This window comes from Cervus elaphus, chromosome 19, assembly GCF_910594005.1.
Source record: "Cervus elaphus chromosome 19, mCerEla1.1, whole genome shotgun sequence".
NCBI classification, from domain to species: Eukaryota; Metazoa; Chordata; class Mammalia; order Artiodactyla; family Cervidae; genus Cervus; species Cervus elaphus.
In genome coordinates this window covers 4,812,188-4,825,763 of record NC_057833.1, presented here as the reverse complement: position 1 = coordinate 4,825,763, position 13,576 = coordinate 4,812,188, and the positions used below count along the sequence as shown (strand labels likewise).

The following is a 13,576-nucleotide window of genomic DNA, read 5'->3' as shown; positions in this document are numbered from 1 at the left end:
GATGGGCAGTGTCAGTTCACCTGGTGTCGTATTTTTAAAAATTTGAGTCAGTGAACTTCAAAAAGAATCAGAAAATTCCATTTCAAAACCTAAAGGTTTAGATCCTTCTGGCCAAATCAGAAAATCTGGCTGCACTAGACCTATATTCTATCTAGCACGCCCTCCATTAGCTGATATAGGGAGCAATGACTCCCATTAAACAAGTCGTGATAGACTGAATGATGCTATACCTAACTGGTCAAAAGGAACTGCAGATGAGATTAAGTTTTAAGTTTCTCAGATGGGAAGATTATTCTGAATTTCTCTGGTGGATCTGATTAATCACAATGGTTTTAAAACAGAAAGAGGATGGCAGGAGAGTCAGAAAAAAAGGATGTAACGAGAGAAACAGATAAGAAGCTATGCAATGTGGGGTCACAAGCCAAGGGATTAAGACTGCTACTAGAAGCTGGAAAACGCTAGGAGACACCATTTCCCATAAAGACTCCAGAAGGAACGTGGGCTGACCAGCAGTTAGGGTCGAGTCCGGAGATACCAGGGCTGGACAGCTAGCCTCCAGAACTCCGAGATGATGGATTCCCATTATTTTAAGCCGGTCATCTGTTAAGACAGCAGCAGGAAACTCCAAGCGTGCTTTCCTGTGCCTCAGGTTCCACCTCTCCAGTTTTCTCCCACGCCCTACAGCACAGCCACTGAAATTTGTTCTCCTGCATGAGATTCCAGCCCTTGTTAGCACACAGAGAGTGAAGCAGAGATTAACTCACAAAAGAGAGAGCATATGCACTTTTGTGGAAACCTTTCCGACACTATGCCTTTAAAGAAAAGGCTTTAACTCTGGGCACTTTGAAAGCCAGCCAAGGAGAATCTTCTCCTCAGCAGGTAGAGTACTGACACAAAGCCAAGAGAAGGCCAGCCAACGGGAAGCCCTGAATGTGGGCGGATCATATCTTGGAGCTCACAGGGCACCTTCGGCAGAGCAGAAAAGTACCCTGGCCAAGAAAAGAGACAGAGACGAGTCCCTTAGAGAGGGGCAGATAGTAATTTTTCTGTGGTCCTATTAATAGCATATTCTAAGAACCAAGGTGAGCAATGCAAAAAAATAGAGGGAAACAACAGAATGGGAAAGATAGAGATCTCTTCAAGAGAATTAGAGATACCAAGGGAATATTTCATGCAAGGATGGGCTCAATAAAGGACAGAAACGGTATGGACCTAACAGAAGCAGAAGATATTAAGAAGAGGTGGCAAGAATACACAGAAGAACTATACAAAAAAGATCTTAATGACGCAGATAATCACAGTGGTGTGATCACTCACCTAGAGTCAGATATCCTAGAGTGCAAAGTCAACTGGGCCTTAGGAAGCATCACTACAAACAAAGCTAGTGGAGGTGATTGAATTCCAGCTGGGCTATTTCAAATCCTAAAAGAAGATGCTGTTAAAGTGCTACACTCAATATGCCAGCAAATTTGGAAAACTCTGCAGTGACCAAAGGGCTGGGAAAGGTCAGTTTTCATTCCAATCCCAAAGAAGGACAGTGCCAAAGAATGTTCAAACTGCCACACAGTTGCACTCATCTCACACATTAGCAAGGTAGTGCTCAACATCCTCCAAGATAGCCTTCAACCACACATGAACTGAGAACTTCCAGATGTTCAAGCTGGATTTAGAAAAGGCAGAGGAACCAGAGATCAAATTGTCAACATCTGTTGGATCATAGAAAAACCATGAGAACTGTAGAAAAACATCTACTTCTGCTTCATTGGCTATGCTAAAGCCTTTGACTGGGTGGATTGCCACAAGCTGTGGAAAATTCTTAGGGAGATAGGAATACCAGACCACCTTACCTGCCTCCTGAGAAATCTGTATGCTGGTCAAGAAGCTACAGTTAGAACTGGACATGGAACAGTGGACTAGTTCAAAATTGAGAAAGGAGTATGTCAGGGCTGTATATTGTCACCCTGCTAATTTAACTTATACACAGAGTATATCATGTGAAATGCCAGGCTGGATGAAGCACAAGCTGGAATCAGGATTATCAGGAGAAATATCAATAACCTCAGATATGCAGGTGACACTACCCTTATGGCAGAAAGCAACAAAGAACTAAAGAGACTCTTGATGAAGGTGAAAGAGGAGAGTGAAAAAACTGGCTTTAAACTCAACATTCAAAAAACAAATATCATGGCATCCAGTCCCATCACTTCATGGCAAATAGATGGGGAAACAATGGAAACAGTGAGAGACTTTATTTTCTTGGTCTCCAAAATCACTGCAGATGCTGACTGCAGCCATGAAATCAAAAGACACTTGCTCCTTGGAAGAAAAGCTATAATCAACCTAGACAGCATATTAAAAAGCAGAGACATTCCGTCTCTGCTTTTAAAAAGCAGAAAGAGTCCATCTAGTCCAAGCTACAGTTATTCCAGTAGTCATGTATGGATGTGACAGTTGGGACTATAAACAAAGCTGAGCACCAAAGAATCGATACTTTGGAACTGTGATGTTGGAGAAGACTCTTGAGAGTCCCTTCGACTGCAAGGAGACCCAACCAGTCAATCCTAAAGGAGATCAGTCCTAAATATTCATTGGAAGGACTGATGCTGAAGTTGAAGCTCCAAAGTTTGGCCACCTGATGCGAAGAGCTGATTCATTGGAAAAGACTCTAATGCTGGGCAAGACTGAAGGCAGGAGAAGGGGACGACAGAGGATGAGATGGTTGGATGGCATCACTGACTCAGTGGACACGAGTTTGAGCAAGCTCTGGGAGATGGTGAAGGACAGGGAATCCTGGCGTGCTGCCGTCCATGGGGTCACAAAGAGTAGGACGTGACTGAGTGACTAAACAATGACAAAAAACAAACAAACAAACCAAAACCAAGGTAGGCACTGTACATTATTTCCTTCAACTTTTGCAACAATCCTAGGGAAAAGGTATTTATATCTGCAATTACAGATGAGACTGAAATGCAAAGAAACGAGCTGGAGTTAGTATAATAGAACTGGTTTTGAACTCGGGTTTCTGTAACTCCAAAACTATTTCTAGCAAACTTCTCTGCTCTCCCTGAGTTTAACAGGGTAATGAGGAGGAATGCAGTGACTGAGGGAGGCTAGATAAAGGCCATCCAGAGCAACTCTGAAGGGCTTGGCTAGGATGGATGCTGGAAAAATGGAGAGGGAAAATACACTACGTCTTAGCCATGAGTCAAAGAGAGTCACGTGATACAAGTGGAGGAAAGAAAGATGGGTTGAAAACTAAGAGAATGCCAGCGCCACTGAAGCAAGGCAAGAGGATGCATTTCAGAGTGGAGATGACCTAGGGAAGCAGAGGGAGCTTCCACTGTCCTTGCGTCAGCTAGGAAAAATCCCTCAGGCTGTAAATCCTCGAATTTGTGCCCACAGGCACACAGAGACGCACTGCATTTAGGCAAACGTGTTTTCCCTTTGTTTTCCAAACAGTTCAAGGGAGAAGGATGCCATGGCGTCATCTTGTTCCTTTACAGCCTGATCTTCTCCAGGACATTTGAAAGGTAAATGCTACAAATACTTGCATAGGTATTTCCTACAGCTCTGGGGTCACACAAACAACGTTCTCCTGTGTTGGAAAGTATTTTCGTGCCTTATTGGAAACATAAGAGTGATTTTTTTTCTAGTAGACACTCTTCTGTTGCTGCATTCTTTTCTGTAGTGGGTTTGGCCATATTCATGGGAGAGTGGATGTCATCAGAAAAGTGTGACTCTCCTTTTCTAGCACTGTGGGAAGTTCCTTCTTGTGGTTATAAATATTGGCAGATATCACTCAGGCTTATTTGTACAACTTTCATAAATGAAAATAATTCATGATTTCTATATACAATAAAATATATACCCACAAATATTTATTTTTGTCCCCTTTAAATGCAAAGCACTGTTTGGCACTGTGGGATATATACAAATAAAACAGGATATGGCCCTGATCCCCTCACAGGTTCTAGTTTGGCAAAAACCAGACATACACATACAGAGACTGGGAAAGTCCCAAATGGTACTTGGTATATCAGATGACATGCAAAGACAATGACTCTTAAGGGATGCCAGAGGAGGAAGGGGCCCCAACAGATAGGGCAGTCAAGGAAGGCTTCTTGCAAGAAGTAGACCTTCTTCTGGACCCTGAAAAAAGGATAAGCTTTTGCAAATCAAAGAGAGAAATACAGGGCTTCCAGAAAGGAAAAATTTCAAACCTTGAAGCAGTGTTCCTGAAACGTGACATTTGCATATCATACTTTTATGATATATTATTATTTGCTTAACAATTTCCTTAAATCAACACACATTTGGGATTTCCCTGGCAGTCCAGTGGTTAAGACTGTGATTCCACTGCAGGGGGCAAGTGTTCTATCTCTGATGAGAGAACTAAGATCCCACATGCTCCATGGCGCAGACAAAAAAAGAAAAGAAGAAAAATTCAAACTCAATACACATTTAAATATCCTCTTCTTAAGTTTAATATCCTTTAAATATTAATATATTAATATATATGATCTAAATTATTTATTTGCTGTGCTAAAGAAAAAATGTATTAAACACATAAATATGGAACTTTTTAAATGCTCACGTCTATATCAACTAACATCAAGCCATACTTTAGGACACACTGCCCTGAATTATATCTGATGCTTCACCCACATCTTTAGGTCTGATTCACAGAAGCGCCTGACCTTCCAACCCTGTGGCTAGGTTCATGCAAGAACATATACAGCTCACATACTCAGCATCTCCCTCTGGGTTACAGCTGAAGCCACTTTCCACCTTGGTATTACATTGCCCTGGGTAGGACCCTGATCCCTGGTCCCCGATGAAACAGTGGAAACTGCAACCAAGAAACGGGCTTAACGCCAAGCTGGTGTTTTCCCCTTAAACAGTCTGCTCAGCTCTGCCTTGGGCCAGCACTCTCTGGAGTGGTCAAAAGTCACCACCCTATGCCAAGCATCCCCTGGGACTCAGAGCAGAGTTTCTCTGCTGAGTCCAGCATCCCCACAGAGCCCACACTGAAGGACTGTCACATGTGAGGTCCGTCACTTCTTCCTTCTCCCTCATCGCTTCTCACTGGCTTCCCCCAATGGCATCAGAACTTCCCCAGTCATCTCCACGGCCCCAGTCCTAGAAGCTTTCCAGGGGACAGATGGAGACACACCAGGCACATGGGAAGGACAGTGACCAGACGAGCTCATGTCAGAGCTGCTCGGTGCTGGGGGTGAAGGCAGGAAAGGCTTGGGTCCCGGAAGCAGTCACGGTCCCTGAGTGCCGATGGTTCCTCCCATCCCGCAGGCTCCAGAAGGAGCTGGACGTCTCCACCACTCACCTGCTGCAACCAAACGCTGGAGGCTTCCTGTGCAGGCAGGTGGGTTGTGGGACTACCTTTTTATTGTAGAATCTGAATAAGGCTTTTATTTTTTCAATTAAGTATATTCTCTCCTTAAGTTAAGGGTGATCAAATTATCTTTGAAATACTAAGATGTCCCCCCTCCTTTTTTTTTTAACTTTTCCACTTTCCATTACTGTCCTTTCTAATTTACCTCTGAGAGTCTGCCACTCCTGAGAGTCTAGAAATGTTAGAAAATATCTTGACAAGACCATGCCCCCCAGGAATCCCTCATAACTGAGAGGAAAGCACTATAAAAATATCTTAGTTTCATGCATCTTAAATCACAATTATAGAAACCAAAGTTTAAGAAAATATTAAGGGCCCATGGGGAGTTATGGGGCATGGCTAAAGAAAAAAATTAATAAAGTCCTATTTTAACTCTACCAAACATTTATACCATATGTTTTTCCAGAATTATATACTGTGGGATTTCATTCTTTTCACTAAAAATGGTCATCTTTGTGATTATTAAAATAAAAAAAATTAAGTCCCTGTATCAAGGTTATCTTTACACATATTTGTAAAATATGTCACCTAGGCTGTTCTGAACCTGATTCTAACTGGAAGAGCAAGTCCACATGTCTTTAATGGCTGTCAGAAAGGAAAGTCTCAAGAAATATTACATGGGGTCCTGACGCGCAGTGACATCGGCTATCTGCAGTGGGGTAAGGACACCTCAGAGGGCGACAGACTTTCACAGGTAAGCGTGTCCCAGTTCTCAGCCACAACGCCAGTGTCACTACTGGACATTTTATTACGTCTCGAGATCGCATGTGTCTGTACTCGGTTGAGTCCAATTCTTTGAAACCCCAGGGGCTGTAAACTGTCAAGCTCCTCTGTCCATGGGATTCTCCAGGCAAGAATACTGGAGTGGGCTGCCATTTTCTCCTCCAGGGGATCTTCCGACCCAGGGATCGAACCCACGTCCCCTGCATCTCCTGCACCAGCAGGTGGCTTCTTTACCACGAGCTCTATCTGGGAAGTCCTAATTCAAATCTGAGCTTACTTTTTCCTCTACTACTTTACTGCATGCCTGTAAATTTTTCAGGGTCTAGCTGGAAATATAGAAGTCTTGCTTTTTATTTTGCTTTATCAATTTTTATGTATATAGAGTATAGGTGATACAAGTCATATGCAAATCATTTTTTAAAACAATACTTGAGGTATACAAATAAAGTCCCCTAGCATCCCCACTCAACAGAAATCGATACTGTCAGCTGACAATGAGTATCTTCCCAACCCTTTATTTATGCAAATATGAGTGCATATATTGTATCTATTACTCAGAGCTTTAAAAATCACTGAAAAAAAGGGAACCTCACTTATGAAATGCCTCTCAAAACACTTTCCAGCTCCGAGGATTTATGACCTCTGACAACCAGAATGTAGACTGTGCTGTTGAAAAGCACAACCAGAGAATTAAATAAGATGTGATTCTGCAAAAACAACCAGCAGAGAGAGTGAGGAAGCTAGTATACCCACCCAAACCACAAATCAAAGATGCTTCTGTGATGTTTTCACAAAAAGTTCATCCTAAAACCTAGGGAAGGCAAGGCGGTCCTGTGAGAAGCAACGCTTCTCTGGAGCAGTCCTGAAACCAGCTGCGATGGAATTCAATGTGATGGAGACAGAGCCTCCCAGGTCCACCGTCTGTCAGCGCCAGAGCCCCACTGCTCAGAGCCCGTGCTGTCCTTCTCTGCTGGTTCAGGCTCAGAGTCCCTTTCCCCCGTACAGGGCCGTACACCCTATAAGGTCCTTTTACATCTATCGCTTCATCTGGCTTTCCTCCTACTGTTGGGTCCCGCTACAACGTGTTACTCATGAAATCGGCACCTCACAACACACACAAATCATGTCTGATGGTGTTGGGGACGTGGCATCTGACTATCACAGAATAACTACCTTTTGTACAAGCGTGTCTTCCAAGTTTACTAAGTATTCCTTGAGTTTGAAATCTAGTCCATCATAGAAAAATGGCAACAGAAACTAACATAACATTATAAATCAACTACACTTCAGTTTGAAAAAAGAAGAAATGAGAAGTGACAGAAGAGCTAAAAGTAAAACAAATGAACCCAATCCATCACCCAGGGTCAATTCTCTCAGAAATGCTTCCTTCTCTTTTGCATATAAATATGTCCTATTCTACTTCTTCTGAACCCTGTCTTTCTCATGTAATACAAATGTTCTTATATGTCAATGAATATGTGTCCTTCATCATATTTAATGGATGCAAACATTTCCACTATATGAAACTGAAAAACTGTACTTTGAATATGTCCTAAACAGAGAATGGATCTATTATGACTATAAAATTCCTAATTGCTTGTCCCTGATAATTTGGGAATTCATCTTAGAATTTGATGTATATAATAACAAAGGAAACTAAGCCAAAAATAGGGGACTTAAAGATTTCATTATACATAGTTTTCTTTCAACTGCACAAGGTCACTTAATTTCCTTGGTTAAGCACCCTGTATCTAATAGAACCCAGTAATAGGCCAAGACTCAGTCTGGTAGGCTACAGCGGGGGCAAGTTTCAAGGAGTGAGGTACAAAAACCACAGCTTTAGTGCTTTGTCTATTATTACAAAGTCCTTTCACAATATTATTTCACCATATCCTCATTACAAACTACAAAGATTTAAACCAGTGTTTCTCATAGTTCTGTTATCTGAGTAGGTAATTCACAAGCTTTGTCATATCTTCACATCACCTCTGTTATTATTTGCTTAATATTTTCCTTTAAATGAACTCACTCTTAAAGTTTGAATCTAACCTTTGCTATGGGGGGCTTCCCTGGTAGCTCAGCTGGTAAAGAATTTTCCTGCAATGAGGGAGACCTGGGTTCGATCCCTGGGTTGGAAAGATCCCCTGGAGAAGGGAAAGGCTACCCACTCCAGTATTCTGGCCTGAAGTCCATGGGGTCACAAAGAGTCGGACACAACTGAGTGACTTTCGCATTCATACATACATTTTCTATAACAGTAATATAAGCAATGAACTTGATACACTATTTCTTTCTAACACATATTAAATAAATAGGTAACCAGTTTTAGGTCAGTTAAAGCAGTTGTTGGAGAAGACTCTTGAGAGTCCCTTAGACTGAAAGGAGATCAAACCAGTCCATCCTAAAGGAAGTCCTGAATATTCATTGGAAGGACTGATGTTGAAGCTGAAGCTCCAATACTTTGGCCACCTGATATGAAGAGCTGACTCATTTGAAAAGACCCTGATGCTGGGAAAGATTGAAGGCGGGAGGAGAAGGGGACAACAGGGGATGAGATGGTTGGATGGCATCACCGACTCAATGGGCAAGAGTTTGAGTAAACTCCGGGAGTTGGTGACGGACAGGGAGGCCTGGCATGCTGCAGTCCATGGGGTCGCAGCGAGTCAGACATGACTGAGTGATGAACTGAACTGAAAGCAATTTTAGGTTTACAGCAAAATTGAGTGGAAAGCACAAAGGTTTTCACATATTCCCTGTCCTTACATGCGCATGGCTTCCGCATTATCAGTATCCTCCACCAGAGTGGTACATTTGTTACAGTTGATGAACCTACAGTGACATAAACTAAGTCCACAGTTTATGTCATGGTTCACTCTTGGTGTTTACACTCTATGGGTTTGGACAAATGTATAATGACATGTAGTCACCATTATAGCATCATACAGAGTAGTTTCACTGCCCTAAAAATCCTCTGTGCTCTGCCAAGTCAGCCCTGCATCTCCCTCAATGATGGATCTTTTTACTGTCTTCATAGTTCTGCCTTTTCCAGAGTGTTACTAATATATAGTTGCAATCACAGTATGTAGCCTTTTTGGATTGGCTTCTTTCACTTAATAATATGCTTTTACATTTTCTCCATATATTATCACAGCTTGATACCTCATTTCTTTATAGCACAGATAATATTCCATTGGAATATTGTGAATAATATTTCTGTGAACAAATATTATTCCACTGATATATCACGGTTTATTTAGCCACTCACTTGTAAAAGATATCTTGGTCGCGTCCACATTTTGGCGATCACGAATAACGTCGCTATAAACATCCGTGTTCAGGTTTCTCTATGGACATGAGTTTTCAGCTCCTTTGGGTAAATATCAAGGCAGGGCGGGCAACTGCTGGATCACATGGTAAGAGTATGTTTAGTTTTACAAGCAGCTGCCAAACTGCCTCCCACAGTGGCTGTGCCCTTTTACATTCCCACCAGCAACGGGTGAGAGGTCCTGCTGCCCTGCATCCTCGTCTGTGTTTAGCGTTGTCCGTGTTCTGGATTTCAGCCTCTCTAACAGGCATCACATTGTTTGTTTACTTGCATTGCCCTGACAATTAGCATATGCGTAGTTGCCATCTGTCTATTGTCTTTGGTGAGGGGTCTGTTACTCTTAGGGAGCATCTAAAGTTATCCGCGCTCAGGTCACCCTCCGGAACAGGGTCAGCTATATGTGTGCGGGACCCGTGTGAACACACATGTTATATGTGTGCAGGACCCGTGTGAACACACAAGTTATATGTGTGTAGGACCTGCGTGAACACACAGCCCCACACTGAGAAGGCTCTGCTGTCTCTGCCTTAAAATTCTCCACAGTTTTTGAACAAAGGCCTCCAGTTTTTCATTTTGTACTGGACCCCACAAATGGTACAGCTGGTCCTACCCAATGACTGGTTTATCTGGCCTGGAAACCATCTGATAACCGAGGTTGTTTAATCCCTCAGGTGCATCCAGAGTTAGAAATCTCTGTTCTAGAGAAAGGCTGCTTAACCTCAGCATGACTAGTACTTTGGAATGGATGATTCTTTGTGGTGGGGGCTCTCCTGTGCATATGGGCTATTCAGCAGCATCCTGGCTTTTACCCGCTAAATCCCAGCAATACTGCCCCACCCCGTGTAACAACCAAAAATGTCTCCAGATTTTGCCAAATGTCCCCCAGAGGACAAAACTGTCCCAGCTGAACCACTGCTCTAAAAAAGGTGTGTGGGGGGGAAATCTTGTTAGGCTTAACTGATTAAATCCATGGTATACAGAATGAGAGAACTATCATTTCCAGTGAAATTACAAGAAAGGGTATCTTCTTTCAATACTGATATTTCCTTCAAGTATGAGAAATGTTGACAGCTTTCCATTCCTTTTCACCAAGGTGTTAGGGGCAAGTTTCAAACCTTAAAATTAAACAGGCATTTGCTAATAGCGACTAAGCTGCTCTGAGAAAAGGGACTATACCAAAGGCTATGCACCCCGGCCCCAAAGAAAGTGAGATTGAGAGAAAAAGAAAGAGAGCTTCAGAGAAGCCAGAATTCACAGCAATCACAGTGCTACTATTTGTCCTGGATCACATATCCTTCAATACAAGTCAGCTCTGACCAACAGCACTGCTAAGTCATACTCTAAAGAAAATTACCTGCAGAGCCTAAAATATCCTCCAGTAATAAAGTAGATGTTTGTTGGGACCTTAAGTTCCATCAAGATGCCAAGGTCTGAGGTTAAAAAAAAAAACAAAAAACATAAACGCTTTCTTGCTGGGAAGAGGGCAAAATGTAGCCAACCTCAGGACCCCCATCCAAATGCCTGCTCACAAACTGGAAGTAGGGCAAAGGATGGTGAGACACCGGGTTAGCTTTAAAATCTACATAGAAATCACATCTACAAAGCTTCCATCTTTTCAAAAAGTGACTAATGTGGCTTTTCATCTTTCCTTCTTAGAGTCAGTGTTCTCTCCCCAGGGAGATGCCTATGAATCCTGCCCTCAGTGAAAATTGCCTGAAATTGTACACTAATGGCTTGAAACCCAGAGGATGTTTATTATGTTGTCTCTGACATGCACTTGAAGTTTGGTTTCAGAACAAATGTATTAAAGAGCAAATACAGGCTGGCAGGTAGTTTTACTTGAACTGCTGAGATATATGACTCTGTTAGGCATCTACATATGTACATATAAAGTTTATTTAACCTGAAGGTGCTTTTTTATTCTCTCTATAGCAGCTTATTATATTCTGGAGAAAAAGCAATCTATAACTCCCCAAATATTATCAAAATAATTTTTGTATATAATGATTTTATATCCATAAGAATTTTTTACTTTCCCATCACTCCCGAGATGGGAATTAAAGTATTTTTTAAAGCTCAATCCCTCCTGAAGACGGTATTTTTTAAAGCTCATTTAGTCATTATAGTCTAACAGCCGCTTGTGCAGAGCACATACTGTGTGCTGGGCTCTCTCCAAGTCACTGGTAATGATATCTTCTTTCACTTAACCCCCATTTCCACTCAGAGTTACAATCGGTGTTAGTGCAAGTACAGGGGCTGATGTGTGATCATTCGTTTTATTTATTTTTATTGGGAGCATAGTTGCTTACAGTGTCGTACAATGAAGTGAAACAGCCGTATGTGTACACACATCCCCTCCCCCTTGACCTCTCTTCCCCTCCCCACATCCAACCCCTCTAGGTCATCACAGAGCCCCACGCGGAGCTCCCTGACTATACAGCAGCTTCCCACTAGCTGTTTGTTTCAGAGATGAGAAATCCCAGACTGAGAAAGCGGTAAGAGGGCCACCAACTAAGGAGGTGTCAGGGTCAGGACGCTGAGCCCAGACCTATATATGTTCCAAGGCACTTTCAGCCCACTGCCTGTCATGATCATCTCTACCTGTTTCTGATAAAGTGGTAAATACAAAACGCTTGTTCTGGGTAGGATATCTTTCAGAGGGGCTTCTGTAATCAACCACATCAATGTATTGACATAGACATGTATGTTTGTATTATGTAAGATCTATGACAGATCCTGCCCTCAATCTCTCCCAGCATCAGGGTCTTTTCCAAAGAGTTGGCTCTCTGCATCAGGGGAGAAGGGGGAAACAGAGGATGAGATGGTTGGATGGCATCATTGACTCAATGGACATGAATTTGAGAAAACTCTGGGAGATAGTGAAGGACAGGGAAGTCTGGTGTGCTGCAGTCCACGGGGTCGCAAAGAGTCGGACACGACTGAGCGACTGAACAACCAATTACAGATCCTCTGATGCTGGACTACAAGTGGTTAGATGGTGGCAAAATCATGGCTCGGTCTTAGAATGCACGATGGCTGTACTCCATATCTAAAACCTTATCCACTGACTTCTAGGTTAAAGCAGTGGTGAGTTTGAGTTGATTGTGAGCCGCAGGTACTGGTGGTACACACCCTTTCCAGTATCTGTCACCCTCCACCTGTGGTTTGGCAGACTGTGTCTGTCACTATACGCTAGGAGGACAAGCTCAGCGGCGCTCAGAGATGCGCTAACCAGAAGACTCATCTGATGGTAGTGCATCCAGATATCTAATATTTCATAACCTTCTATCATAAAACTTCTTGCAGCACAGCAGTTTGCTAAAAAAAAAAAAAACCAGATGTGGTTCGAGGGTAGTGCTTTAAGCATCATTGGATTGAGGACCTCACAATCACTCCCTTCCCCTTCTGCTCTGAGGCATGGAAATGCCTCTGCACATGGAAATGCCAAATGCATGTAGGTATTGGCGCTAAGTGGTAAGAACGCCCCTGCTAATGCGGGAGACATAAGAGACGCAGGTTCAATCCCTGGGCCGGGAAGATCCTCTGAAGAAGGGCATGGGAACCCACACCAGTATTCTTGCCTGGAGAATCCCATGGACAGAGGAGCATGATGGGCTAAAGTCCACATGGTCACAAAGAGTCGGATATGACTGAAGCGACTTAGTTTGCACATAAGCATTTTTTGGGTATTTAGGGACTCCTGCCTCTGGTGGGCATTCTAAATAGGAAGATTATATGTAAGCACTGGTAAGAGAAACCTAATATAAGAAGTTTTCTAAGTTCAAAAGAAAATCAGTGTGCTGCTTGGCAGAACCTGCTGTCACGGTGAAACCCCCTCATCTGCCACTGCATCTGTCTTCCCTAAGTGAATCTCTTCTAACTCGGTGATAAAATTGCAGAGATTGCAAAAACGCACGTCTTTCGGTCCCAATGTCACAGCCCAGTAGGTGAGATGTAAAAAAAAAACAAAAAACAAAAAAGGAGATCTCATTAGATGACATGCAAGCCCCCCAGAACCCTCCAGACTGGCAGTTCCTGCAGCACACAGCCAGCTCCCCGCAAGAAGAGGCACTATTTTGAAGCCTCCCATCACTTTTCTATTTGAAGGGACAGGTTTG

General features: G+C 42.8%; 1 protein-coding gene across 1 annotated transcript in view; it reads left to right on the top strand.

Annotated features, from left to right (window-relative positions):
- The window catches only part of MINDY4B (MINDY family member 4B), a 40,865-nt gene that overhangs the window by 20,978 nt on the left and 6,311 nt on the right, over positions 1 to 13,576 (top strand). The window contains exons 8-10 of the mRNA XM_043875019.1: positions 3,460 to 3,530; positions 5,308 to 5,380; positions 5,943 to 6,104. Of these exons, the coding sequence (XP_043730954.1) occupies positions 3,460 to 3,530; positions 5,308 to 5,380; positions 5,943 to 6,104 (306 nt within the window). The remainder of the gene's footprint in view (positions 1 to 3,459; positions 3,531 to 5,307; positions 5,381 to 5,942; positions 6,105 to 13,576) is intronic.